This window comes from Artemia franciscana, unplaced genomic scaffold (assembly GCF_032884065.1).
Source record: "Artemia franciscana unplaced genomic scaffold, ASM3288406v1 PGA_scaffold_73, whole genome shotgun sequence".
Taxonomy (NCBI): domain Eukaryota; kingdom Metazoa; phylum Arthropoda; class Branchiopoda; order Anostraca; family Artemiidae; genus Artemia; species Artemia franciscana.
The window spans coordinates 678165-692522 of NW_027062708.1; the positions used below are offsets into that span (position 1 = coordinate 678165).

Here is a 14358-nt window from a genome sequence, read left to right on the forward strand (position 1 = left end):
TGAAGTTTTTGTTATCTCATATGTGAACTATTTAAAAAAAAGCTGTCAAAATTTTTATCAAATGGGTTTGGGGGAAAAGGACAGGGGGGGGGGGGGGTTTAATTGCACTCAGATTGCTTTTGATTCTTAAAAAGTGAAATAAAACTTTCAATTTCCAATTAAATGAGTCATCTCAAAAGTTTATACAAGCATCCCTACCATAAGAACCATATATGCCCCCAAAGCATAACTTACAACCCCTAACCCCAGGCTCTGGGGGGGGGTGCATCAACACTGATTTTTTTTTATCTGACCTTTGAACTATTTTTAACAAAATGGCTATCTTGAAATTTTTATCAGTTGGGTTTGGGGAAAAAGGGGGTGGAGGGGCTAGTTGCCTTGGATCTCTTTTGACTCTTAAAAAGTGAACTAGAACTTTCAATTTTCAATCAAACGAGCCCTCTCTAAAGCTTATATGAGCATCCTATTCATAAGAACCATATATGCCCCATGGACATAATTAGTACACCTGCCCCTGGGCCCTGGGGGGGGTTGTCTTGACATCAAAGTTTTGTTATCTGACCTTTGAACTATTTTTTTTTAAAAATAATAGCTATCTCAAAATTTGTATCAGATGGGTTTGAGGAAAAAAGGCATGGGGGGGACTAGTTGCCCTACAACCTCTTTTGACTCTTAAAAGTGAACTTGAGCTTTCAATTTCCATTTGAAAGAGCCCTCTCTAAAGTTTATACAAGTTGTCTTACCCTACTTTAGTCTGTAGATTCATCCCTGAAAATTCCATTTTCCTAACCTAAACCCTTTCTGAGATAGCAAGAAGTCAATTAACTAGAATTTTACCAAAGTTTTTTCCCTAAAGGCTATAGAATATTTGTAGTTACCACATTTCAACTACAGCCCATTATACTTTATCCCAGCTCTCCTCTTGTCTGTAAATATATAGCTCAACTTATATTTCTCCAGTACAATTTGCCATGAATCATTCTTATTTCAACCTATGTGTCTATGTATTAATATTTGCACATTACGGGGTTGGGGAAAGTAAAGCTGCAGTCACAATACGTAAACTAGAATTATTTTCAAGTAATTATTATTAACTAAGAATTTTTTTCTTAACAAGTGATCTTCTCAATTCCCCCTAATCTAGAACTCTATCCAAAACTAAAAATAACCCCATAAGAGATATTTTCAAAAATCTAGGGAGCACATGCCCCCCTCCAAAATGACACCACTGCCCTTAGGACTAAACCTATAGGCTTTTGGTTAAATCTTGCACTTTAAAATGCAAATAACACCAAAATAATGACATTTAATTCTTTTCATTACTACCTCACAAAACGGCTTCAAGGTTTTCTTTAATTTAAAATATTTGCTGGAAGTTCCGCACCTTCGACAGATAGCTAAACGCAAATATTTGTAGCTCAAAATGTGACACTAAATTCGTGATTTTCATTAGGACTTGATCACAGGCAAAAAGCTTATGACACAGGTGTCTATGTGCTCTATCTTGCAATGTTAGAAAAAGGATCAGGTATCCTGGTTTCTTGTCTATGATATGTGTGGCAGGTGTCAATCTGGCGATAGTGTCAACAGTGAAATTGTCGTCCAACTGAACACCCTATGGTGTAAGTGCCAAATTCATCTCCGCACCGAAATCTGAATTTATGAAGCGACGGTCAGATCATTGCTGATATATGAAAGCAAACTTATACAATGAGATACATTGATGCTGAAAAGCTAGAAGTATTTGAATGTGGGTACCTTTTGAAAATCTTAGGTCTCCTTGTGACTGATGGAGTCTCAAAATAAAGAAATAAGAAATGCCTCCTAAAATATTGTGTAGCGTACATTATAAAGAAACGTTGACCCACATAGCTTAAGAAAAATTATTAACGTCCAAAGAATACCCCAAGAAAAAATCATGAACCCAGTTTCCAGTGGCATTTTGGAGAAAAACGCTCAGGCGGCCAACACAGAACCTCGCTGGCCACAATCAAGACCCATCTTGAGACCTTAGGTGGCTTTTACCTATATTGAAATAGACAAAATTCGTAATGGTTACATTTTGTCATCCCCAATACCAAAGATAGACCAACAAGGCAAGTGAAAGATCCAAAGCCGAACTGGCCAGCCATGACAAAAACAAAGAAATGAATATGAAGACGACAAACAGGTCTATAACCAGTAAATGAAAACAAAGACAAAAAAACGAATATTTCATCTGTATACAACAAGGCGTCTTCAGCGTAGAAAAAAACTAACAACTAAAACTAAAAATATATTTACTGACGTAGATATACTTTATGCTGGTGGAACGCAGCAATAATTTTTTACACGTTTTATTGAGCACCGGAACTCAATAGATAAAGCTGCAGATTTACAAAACCTCTAGAAAGCTTCACTTCAGCTATAGCAGGACACATGTTCTATAGTACGACTATTTTGTACAGTTCGAGGAAGCAACAGCCATTTCCAATGATAAAGGTTTCACTCAATAGATTGTTAAAGCATTAGAAAAAAAACACATTTCCCTCAATTTATTCAAAGCCTCCTTCTGAACATCCTCCCAAGAGGTTTAGATTTCCTTTATATCTTTCTTCATGACATCCCCCGGCCCAAGTTGGAGATGGTCTGCCTTTTGGTTGGTCCTAGCTGGACGATTGGCTCAGTTTTGTTTGGCTCAAGACAATTAGCCAACAAGGACAATCTGTCATCCTTCATCTGCAGAGCGTATCCTAGCCATCTTCTTATTTCTTATTCCTAGATTGACCCGTAATTTTTGTACAGCTTACTATTTGAGAAATGGTCTGTCAGCCAGGTGCCTAAAACAATCTGTAGCCTAGATTATTTCTCTGGAAAAAATTGAGCAGCTCGTCTTCCGTTTTTGGAGCACCCACACTTCAAAACCATACTTGACTTCTATCATCATTGTACTAATAGTACTACTTCTAACAGCTCATTACAGCACTAGAACACCTGAGGCCAACATAACTGCACACACTCCTTCTCCATCCCAATCTATTCAAAGCCTCCCTCTTTACACCCTCTCAGGAAGTTTCCATTTCCTTCAAATCTTTCTTTATGACTCCTCCCACCCCAACTACAGATGACCTGCTAACCATTAGCCCTTCTAAATGACAATCTTTGGCAATCTGTCATTCTTCATTTGCCAACCGAAAATTAAACCACACTTTACATATAGCTTATTATTGAAATATGGTCAGTCAGCCAGGGTACCAAAACAATATATAGGCAATTTCTCTGAAAAAATATCTAGCAAATCTTCATCTGCTTTTTGGAGTGCCCATGCTTCAGAGCCATACCAATCTAGAACCTCACTAGTCAAAATCAGGACCCACCTTGAGACCTTAAGTGGCTTTTACCGATATTGAAATAGATGTAATTCATAATGGTTACAGATTATAATCCCCAATACCAAAGATAGACCTACATGGCAAGTAAAAGATCCAAACCGAACTGGTCAGCCATGAAAAAACAAAGAAATGAATATAAAGATGACAAACGTGTCTATAGCCTTTAAATGAAGACGAAGAGAAATAAAAAATCAAACGAATATTTCACCCGTATACAACAAGGCGTCTTCGGTGTAGAAAAGAAACTGGAAACTAAGAACAATTTGTGGAACGTTTTATTGAGCACAAGAACTTAATAGATAATGCTCTAAAATTGACAAAACCTCCAGAAAGTTTCACTTCAGCTTTCGCAGAACACATCTTTTATAATACGACGATATTGTACAGTTCGAGGAAGCAACAGCCATTTCCAATGATAAAGGTGTCACTCAACGGGCTGTTGAAGCATTAGAAAAAAAAAACACATTTTTACAAGTTTTTCAATTAATACAGATGCTGGTAATATAATTATTGATCCTATTTATGATATTATTTTAAAGTGAACCAATATTTAAAAATAAATTCCTGCAAAATGCCAAAAGGATTAGTTCAAGTAACAAAATTGTCATTTCAAAATGTTTAACCCAGTTACTTTCGTGGATTCACGAAGTAAGCTGCCAATTGTAAATATAAGTAATTTTATATTATATATTTTATGTTAAATGACTTTAGTTTATATATTTTTTAGTTATATTTTTTAGTTTTAGATTCTAGTTTTTTTTCTAGGCTGAAAACGCCTTGTCTTATGTGGGCGAAATATTCGTTTGGTTTGTTCGTTTCTCTTCGTTTTCATTTACAGGCCATAGACCCGTTTGTCGTCTTTATATTCATTTTTTTGTTTTTTCCATGAAAAGGAAAAGTATGTCAACTTTTAGGTGTCAGGAAGATTTCATGGAGCTTGCGTCTTGCAACAAATACAAGCAAATGACCAAAGGATATGATATGCTCTATACCTGTAGGTTAATCTGCAACTTACAACTTAATTTAGCATAGATGAAAGCGAATACATCACTTGATGCTTTTTTTATGCTTCTTCATAATTCAGTAACCGCTCCTGGGTGAAATTACAATTTTAGCTTTCAAAGGCACGAAAGGCTTGAAACAGTCCATAGTAACCAAAAGCTTAAAAATCTGTTTTTGAAAAATTGATAGAGAGAAAAAATTCCATTTGTAGCTGATTCAGGAATGGCTTAGTAGTCTTAACTGTAAAATGTTTTATGAAAACAAATTTGCTTAAAATAGATAAAAAAAAGAGCCAGAAACCCCTCAAAATTAACTTACTTTGCTGTGAGTGTTTTGAGGAGTTTCGGGCTCTTTTAAAAATTACTGCAAATTTGTTTCCAAAGTGGGCAATCCACCATGTAGATATTACATCTTTCTTAGTTGCCGTCCTCCATATGTTTAATATCCCGACAAGATCTCTCGTCTTATCTCTCAGAAGTATCGACTAGACTATCGGGAAATCGATCAAAGTGATTGTTTGAATTGAAAATCTTAATGCTCATGTAACACCCATGGGATATGAAACTATTAAGTATCGCATTCAGTAGCTCAAAGTTGTTTTAAGCTTTGTATTCGCCCAAAAATGTAGGTAACTAAAATAAATGAACCACAAGCTGTTTGCTCAGCCTCATCTGCAGCCATATTTGCAAAGCCAGAGCCTTTAATCAGTACGCTTATTTTTAAACATTAATTATACATACCAAAGAGTGTAGGTAACTTACAAGAGTGGAAACTGCCACCAGTGGCAACAAAAAAAACCTCAACGCAGTCTAGCGTTTGGCGACACTTGTCATTTTTATCAGTGTACTACTAGCAGTTGGTAAAATTGGTGCAGCAATAAGTGTCTAATCTTACGTATAATAGAAAACAGAATGCGAAGCATTAAAAAATGTCAAATGTCGAGAAACACTACATGATGTTGATGGCTTTTTGCCAAAACTAGCACCAGTTTCCACTTTTACAAGTTGCCCATACTCTTTGATGCATGCTTTAACTTTTCTTTACTCAGCTGGGGCATTATCCCTACGAATTACACGCCATGATCCATTCTTATCAAGAGCCTTTTACAAATTATTTTATCAGACCCAGCTTGATACGCCTTGGAAAAGACATGATTTTCTTTTGTGCAACTAATAGAGCATTAATAGTACTTTTTCCCGTTGTTGCGTTTAGTTGTGTTCTATTGCCATTTACACAGATAGTTTTGATGGACTTTGTCCTAAGGACCATGACAAAAGCAATGGGAGAGCAAGGAATTAAATGGGAAAGTAAAACTATCCAAAACTTAGATTATTCTGATGATTTGAGCGTCCTAGATGAAAACATTAGCAAAATAAATGACTTTCTGAAGGTTTTGAGAGTTCAGGGTACAAGAATAGGTTTGAAAATTAATGTTAAGAAGACTAAGCCGCTTAGTCTGTGAATAAGTGAAGTGAAGAGGTAATGTTGAGAAACGAAAACATTGATCCAGTAGAAACCTTCACTCAGTGGCGTATTCAGAAAATAATTGGGGGAGGGGGTGACCGTGGATCCCTGTGCCAACCAACAGGAAAAAAATTCTTTAGAAAAACTGGCACTTTAAGGCATTACTTTTAGTTCTTTTTAGCTCTTTGAAAGTAAGTTTTGAGTAGAGACTATAAGAATGAATGATAAAACCTATCAGATTAAATAAAATTTTAGGTTAAAATCTTTTTATAGCAGCTGTCTTACAAGATAAAATTTAGTTTTCTTTGGGTCTTCATCAGTATGAATAACACGCTCTGTGTCAACTAGAATTTCCAACTAGAATGGATATTGAGATTGGCTAGGCCATTTAGCCTACTCTCAGACATCGGGTTTCTTATGTATGTCTTGATTCTCCGCAGAGTTGAAAAGGAGCACTGTGTTGTGCTGGTCGATACAGGTATAGTGATAAAATTCTTATGTAGGATATGGATGTTTTGGCCGTTGCTTATTTTAATAAATTATTTTTTAATCCAACTGCTGTAATAAACCAAGGCAACCATATGAACCATTTTATTTAAATATGTTATGTTGTTTTTCTATATTTTCGAGGTTATCCCAAACTAATTTAAACAAATTAATATTAATAAAATAACCACAAACGTATTACTTTATTTTTGTCACAGTGTAAACTATTTACATTGTTATTTTAATGTTATGTTTTATCGTAATTATCGTTTTCAGGTACTGTAATTAATCTTCTTGGTGGATAAATAAATAAACTATTGTCAATTTGCTTTACATTTTTTATTTATCTATAGTAAAATTATTCAGTTTAATATTTTTCAATAGAAACCATCTTATTTGGGAACGGCAGGGCGTGCTGACTAAATACTTTAGTTCATCTGTGGTATCAATATAAACATTACGCTAGTTTATCGTACATAGCACTGACACGAAAAACAGCTCAGTTTCAAAATAAAGGTAAAATAGTCTCAGTCTGCCAATATAGGCTCACAGCGAGTAATGGTTTCTGATATATGCTCCCGCTAACCCAAAGAGGTTCTAAGAGATTTAATGATGGCCTGATGGCTAATTTGGCCATCAAGTCTCTGAAGTGGTTAGCTCGCCATGGAATCCCTGCACCACACCTCCTGTGCATCTATTTCTCTTTTATTCTTCCACACTTGAGTGCTGTTGCCCTGTATGGCATTTCAGGCTGACTAATGAACAGTCAGACCGGGTCGAGAGGAAGCAATACCGCCCCAACATCAATCGGCAAGGGTAAGGCCAATTAGGTCTGTTGCAGAACCTCTACCGAAACTTCAACCTATGACTGCGTCACATGCTCGTTATGAGCTTAGTTTTGTGCCCTCATTTGTTAAGTCGTTTAATGCCGGGTTGACTTTTTAATCCGGATTATTGTTGTTAATTGTATATATTATAATTTTGTGTATGTTAATTTTGACTTGTCGATTGATTTTTGTGTGTATATGACAACAAAAACTAATGTTTGGCTCTGTCCGTCGCATGTTTCTTGAATAAAGTGAATTGAATTTTTTCCGTCAAGTGAATCTACATATAACATATGTGCCTACCTTTCCACGCTTGTTAACCCACTCATTTTTGCCAAAATAGTCCGTCAAAAACTGTTTCATAGGAAAACATAAAAATTGACACTAAACGCTCACATTTGTAACCTCTGTCTAATAAAACTATTAAAACTAATAAAACCTCATGACAAATTACTTTACGCTAGCGTGAACATGAGCCAAACACTGGCACAGACCTCAAAAGACAGGATAAGATAGGATAAGATAATATTTATTTGCAAAAGAACTATCACAAGCTCTAAAGAGCCGAATTCGCTTTATATGTCACTAAAAGCTAAGAAAAAAAAAATCAAAATAGTACATTAAGTCAAACACTTAAAATTAAAAGGAATTAAAAAAGCAAAATCATCAAAGATAAAGCAAAATCATCAAAGAATAAATCATCAAAGATAAACTTAACAATTAAATTACAAAAAAATTGCAGTAAAAAGGGGAATTTGGCAATTACATGATCACGAATTATTATTAAGGTGTTTCAGAATAAATGGTATAAAACTTTTGCGATACCTTTCTGTAACAGCATGAATCGGAGAGTAAGTTGGGATTGCTAAGGAGGCTGACCGGGGGAGTCGGAGTCTAATGGGATTGTGAAAATCAGGGAGTAAGTCCTCAGTGCGGGGATTGGAAATGACTGATTTAGCGAAAAGCAGGTAAAAGCAGACAAGTGGCGGAGGCTTGCTGCTGGCCGCAAGCAGTTGGGGTTGGGTTGCGGAAGTGGAAAAACGATTTTCTCCCACAGTGCCATCGCGTGCAAAAAATGTTCCTTTATGGGGGTTGAAATATGTGGAATATGTTGTATTTATTTTTCAGTATGTTTCTTAGGAATGGGACTGTAGTAATGCAGCTATTTAGTAGTTGTTGTAATGAAATGGAACTCCCGCAAACCAGTATTCAGTATTCGATATGTTCACTATTCGCGGATTTAAAAATAGAATGTGATTTTTCCTTGCGAGGGGACCTAAAGCGGATTTATAACCAAACTGCAACAAAAATTGTCGCTAGTAATTAGCCAATTTGCATGTTTTGAGGACTACAGTCCACATTTTGAGGAAAATACTATGTTTGGCTTCTCATTGAAAGCTTTCTATTTTGACAGTAATGGTGTTTAATTAACAGTTAGCCTCCATCATTGCTCCCATAGTGCTAACTTAAGACACATAGAATTTTGACGAAATCCTTTCAGGATTTTCATGGTGATTTCACCTTGAAAATATTTTCTTTCATCTTGAAAAGGCTTCTTATTAGCTTTTTTTGTTTTAGAGGGAAAAGCTCTAAAAACCTTTTAGATCTAAAAATGGAAAATAGTCACTCCAGAATTTGAATGAGGCTATATGGACTACCGCGCGGTTCTTTCACCCCTTTGCCTTCAGAATAGTATCTCTAATACTTCTTATTTTTCAGCAGTGCTTGCAGAAATGTTCAGTAATGAATCTTTGTCATAAATTCTTTAAAGGATTTTTAAAATTCTGGTGCGTCTGAACTTAGTATAGGTTGTGTCTGTGCATTTGGTTCTTCGCTTTTAAGTTTTTTCTAAAAATTAATTAGATGGCAGTTTGCTTCGTCCACAATTAGTTGCATCATACATATTTATTTAATGCATTGCTAAAATTGTAAACTAAATAATTCAATAAAATTTAGTAGGTAAAACCGAGCAAACTTTGAATAGTATCAAAAAGTACTTTTCGGTTGCTTTTTTGTTTCTTTAATAATATCTTGTTTTTCCATATCAACAGAAAGCTTAAGCTTCTGCCGAAAAATCACATTACTCAATTTGGCCCACATCCCTTAATAATGGCAGACTTTGTGATATCTGAGGCTGAAGAGAGTGAGGTAAATATGCCATGTCCTTATATTATCTAAAACAGGTGAAAAGTTGAACCTTGTGGGGGAGAGGATGGCACTGAACTGACCTAGGCTAATTTGAAAGACAAACTCAATTTCAGTTATGTGAAGTTTATAGCCTAGGTCATGGTGCAGGTAAGGATAAAATCTGAAATAAGCTCTGAAAAATTAATGGAATCATTAAAATAATCACCATGGTTTATATTAAGGAATATAACAGCATTTTGCTTTAACCTACAGTAGATTAAGGTAAAGCCCACTAGGCTGTATGTAGGCTATTCAAGTAATGAGATTAAGCCTACTCTAAAGAGCAAAAATATATGAAATTAATATTACTATTATTATAATACCATTAAGCTATTAAACCTACCTCATTACCACTACAAACAACTCACTTCAGAACCAATTCACATGAGGCTAACAAAGCTATGCATGCTATGCCACCCTAATCTATTTAAAGGCTCCTTCTGAACACCCTCCCAAGAGGTTCTGATTTCCCTTATATCTTTCCTCATGACATCCTCCAACCCAATTTGGGGATGACCTGCTTTTTGTTTGGTCCTAGCTGGATGATTGGCTCAGTTTTGTTTGGTTCAAGACAATTAGCCAACAAGGGCAATCTGTCATCCTTCATTGACAGAATGTGCCCTAGTCATCTCAACCTTTCTCTCATTATAGCCTTAGAAAGCAGGATTGAACCATACTTTTCATATAGCCTACTGCTTGAAATACAGTTAGTTAGCCAGGGTACCCAGAACAATCTGTAGGCAATTTCTCTTGAAAACATTTAGCAAATCTTCATCTGCTTTTTTGGAGTGCCCATGCTTCAGAGCCATACTTGACCACTGTCATCACTGTATTTGTCTGATATATATTTGCCTCTTTACACTAAAGTTTTCTTATTGTTTAAAAAGTAGAGCTGTGACAAAGTCAAATTTTAGCATAAAGAGCAAAGCATTGCAGAGAGGACAACCTCTTTCATATATAGAGTAATTTCTGTTCATTTTAAGTTTTAATGTTGCTCCTTACTTGCAGTTAAAAAAATTGTTTTTTTTTAAATTTAATATCAAGAAAAAGTCAATATGGCTACATTTTAGAGAAGATCAGGTGTATCTTGATGCATTTGTGCTGATCCCAACTGTTTTTTTCTGCAAAAAAAAAAACAAGTAATGACAGTTTGAACATTAACATAGCTAAACAATTATTGGGAGCTTATTTTGTGTCAAAAACAGGAAACTGCTTGAATTGAATATTCTTATCTGGGTGTATTGGATATAGTGTCCATGTTTTGCATTTTCAAAAATATAATGACACTTTCAAGAAATGGTGTTCCAAGTCATGGTTGAGCAGAGTTATCCTGTTTTGAAGAAAAATTTCAAGAGTGGTTCCAAAACTGCACCATCAAATCATTGGTGCCTTTACTCTATTCTGCATATTATGAACATCAATTTTGGATAATAAGTGTGACAGATGGTAAGGGATGACAAATGGCAGTTTGCCAATGGTGCCATAATTAAGTGTTTACACCTAGTTGACTCTGGTTGTGTAAAGTTTAAGAATAGTCTTGGGCTATATAGAACACAAAGTACAAATTATGCTCTTAGATTCTCTGTGTTATGCTCTTTTTCAGTATAATAGTTGTTACCTTAACAATACAAAATACACCCCCCCCCCCCAATGGATACATATGTACTACTACTGCTACTAACAATTCACTACAGCACCAAGCTGCCTGAGTGCAACACAGCTATGTATTCTCCTTCATCCTAATCTGTTCAAAGCCTCCTTCCCAGAAAGGTCCAATTTCCCTCAAATCTTTCTTTACAAGATCCTCCTATCTCAACTGTGGACAGCCTGCTTTCTGTTTAGCCCTTGGTAGTTAGTCAAAAAGGATAATCTTTGGCAATCTTCCTTCATCTGAGGAATGTGTTCTAGCCATCTCAACCTATCTCTCATTATAGCCCTAGAAAGCAGGATTGAAACACATTTGTTGTACAGCCTACTGTTTTAAATATGGTCAGTTAGCCAGGCACACGAGACAATCTTTAAGCAATTTGTTTGGAAAATATCTAAAAAATTTACACCCATTTTTTTGGGGTACCCATGCTTCAAAACCATATTTGACCACTGTCATCACTGTAGCTTCCAATATTCTAATCTTGGTTTGCAGACTTATCTTCCTATTCTTTAAAACATATTTTTATTTATTGTTCTTTCCATTGGTAAATCTTTTGTAAAACTGTTACTCTTTGTGGATTTGGAGGTATTTAATTTAGCCTGATTAAGGCTGCTGGACAGTGAGTAAAAAAATTATTATGTTAGATGTGTTAAAAATGTGAATGATAATAGAAAGAAATATGATAAACTGATTAATGTAAATATGCTGGATAATATTAATTAAACTGTTTTTTTTTAAACTGTTAATAATAATATTAATGCTGTTTTTTTTGTATAGCCTAAGGTTGTGTAAGACATTAAGATGAAGGGGGGGGGGCTGGTAATGAATTGTCTTAAACATGAACAAAACCATGAAAATGAGCATAATATTAGCAATCTAAAAAACCTCCCTCTTTTTGTTCTATCATGTCTCCTTTTGAAGATCTGCTATTATTGACCAACCTTTACTCCTGGTTGTTGCTGCTTGCTTGTCCTATTGTCTACTATAGCTTGCTGTTCAATTCATGTTGGAATTGTTTGGTAGACACAGTAGATTTGCTTAGTGAGTTCCACAATGGAATGACACAGTTAGTGAAGAAGATGAACTCCATTCACTTTCTGCAGAATTCTTGATACATTTCCTGGCATTATCTTATTTTCTGGTTTATTCACTTTGACCAAGAATAGGCTTGACTTTGTTGCTGGTCATCATTGTATGGGCTATTACTTTGAGCTACATACAGGACCATATTGATGATAATGATGAATTGAGTGCAAATCACAGATTACAGCAATCCACTAGGGTTATATTCTAGTGGGGCAGCTCCAAAGAAGGAAGTGTCTTAATAAAAGTATTAACATTACATTTGCTATTTGATGCCCACCTAATACTCTATAATATTGTTGTTTTTGAAAATGCACCCCTTCCTATAATGGTCTCAGGTATAGCTGTAGGATGTATACAAAACTGATAGAACACATTAAATAAAAGAAATTCTTGCATTATAATATGTAGCATTTTTTGTCAATCAAGGTAATATAAACACATTTCCTTCCATTGTTATACAATTTTTTGAAATATTTTAAACACTATTTTTGAATTATTTTCAAATACTATGTTTCTCCCAACTGTTTGTCATCTCATCTTCAACTGACTCATTTCTCATTTGATATTGCTCATGTCATTTGCAAATAGTCTTCAGAGTTGCCACATTATCACCATATACTGATTTCTACATAGCATGAGCCTCTTCAGCACTTTTTCTGCTTAAAATAAAACTTAATGTTAATTCATTTTTCAAAATCCATGATCTACAAAAGACACAATAAACACGACTTCACTCAACCAGCTCTGATTAGACTGAGAAGTTACAATTTACTCAAACTACACACCAGTCATCTCAAGGGATCAGATTATAAAATGCATTACTTCAAATGGATCAAAAAATTTATTCACTTTATTTTTTTTTTATTGCACCTTTCTTTTATAACAAGGAAAAAAGATAGCCTTTTGGCCAACCTTGGCACTGTAGGGATCAAACCCCTGGGCCATGTATTCCTATTCAGCATCAATCAACTGTGCTACCATAGGGTAACAGTTTTTGAAATGTTTCTTTCATCTTAAAATATGATCATTGTAGTTTTTTCATAGAAAAGGCTTTAAATTACCTTAATTTTTACCTTAATTTGCACTTTGGAGCAAATTAAGATCTGTAGATCTGTTGAATGCTCCTGAGTTGAGTCGGTGATGTCTCATAGCAGGTATGAGCAGGACGGAATGTCCCACTCATACTCCCAGTCTTTCGTGGCCCACTCTTTATCCAGTGCCTTCTTGAATGCTTTGGGGGTGGGGGCTGAGACTGTTGCTTCACACAGTTCATTCCAGGGGTTGACGACTCTGTTGGTGAAGAAACTTTTTCTGGCCCTGGTTCTGACTGACTGCTTGAACAGCTTCTTTGAGTGTCCTCTGGTGCACTGTGGGGGGCCTGGGTGGATGGGCAGGATCTTGGCATATGATGAGTTCAGCAATTTGCAGGTCATCATCATGTCGCTACGGTTGCGCCTGTACACGAGGGTAGGGAGGTTGAGAGCCCGTAAACGATCTTGATAAGGTTTGTCTCCAAGGTTTGTGATGGCCTTGGTTGCTCTCCTCTGGACTCCCTCAATTAGCCTGACATCTCCTTTGTATGTTGGGAAGGCAGCGCACATGCCAAAATCCAAAATGGGTCTGACTAGTGCCTTGTAAAGTTTCAGGAAAACTAGTGGGGATCTGCTGGTAACTGTTCTTTTGATCAGACCTAAGTTTGTGTTGGCCTGGGACATGCTCTTGATGGTGTTGGCATGGAACTTGAGGAGGCTGTCAACGATGACCCCAAGGTCGCGTTCCTCTGTGCTGGTCTTGATGGGTGGATTGGAGTTGGAGGCATGTTCATGCATATGGTATTGGGCGCATGGGTTTGAGGATCCAAAGTGTAGCGTGCTGCACTTGCTTATATTGAATGATAAGAGCCATTTGTCTGCCCACAGCTGGATTTTCTGGACGTCTGTTTGCAGGGATTTTACATTCACTGCTCCAAATAGCTTTGAGTCGTCAGCATAGAGAGACAAGTTGTTTTCCACCTCGCTGAATATATCATTGATGTAGATGTTGAACAGTGTAGGACCAAGAACAGTTCCCTGCACTGATGACATCACAGGGCTCGGAAAAGACCTTTTCACCTCCAGCACCAAATAGCCTGACTCTCTGGGTTTGTCCTGACAGGAAGTCCATAAGCCAATCAACCAGGTTGGGGTGTAACTGGGCAGCAGTAAGCTTTTCTCTTAGCCTTTTGTGTGGGACTTTATCAAAGGCCTTAGCAAAGTCTAGTAAAACTAGGTCCACTGGCAATCCT

The 14358-nt window shown here is 36.2% G+C and overlaps 2 protein-coding genes across 3 annotated transcripts in view; one reads left to right on the forward strand and one right to left on the reverse strand.

Annotated features, from left to right (window-relative positions):
• Nucleotides 1-1417, reverse strand: part of LOC136042152 (kelch-like protein 28) — an 80003-nt gene extending 78586 nt beyond the window's left edge. The window contains exon 1 of one of the 2 annotated variants that reach the window (XR_010621187.1): nucleotides 1327-1369. The gene's annotated coding sequence lies outside the window, so the exon portion shown is untranslated. Of the gene's footprint in view, nucleotides 1-1326 lie in introns of both variants that reach the window. The other variant, XM_065727067.1, reaches the window with a different exon arrangement.
• A 7599-nt stretch (nucleotides 1418-9016) lies between these two features.
• Nucleotides 9017-14358, forward strand: part of LOC136042150 (transcription elongation factor SPT6-like) — an 85773-nt gene continuing 80431 nt past the window's right edge. Inside the window, exon 1 of the mRNA XM_065727064.1 lies at nucleotides 9017-9298. Coding sequence (XP_065583136.1) covers nucleotides 9260-9298 — 39 coding nt within the window. The 5' untranslated portion in view covers nucleotides 9017-9259. The remainder of the gene's footprint in view (nucleotides 9299-14358) is intronic.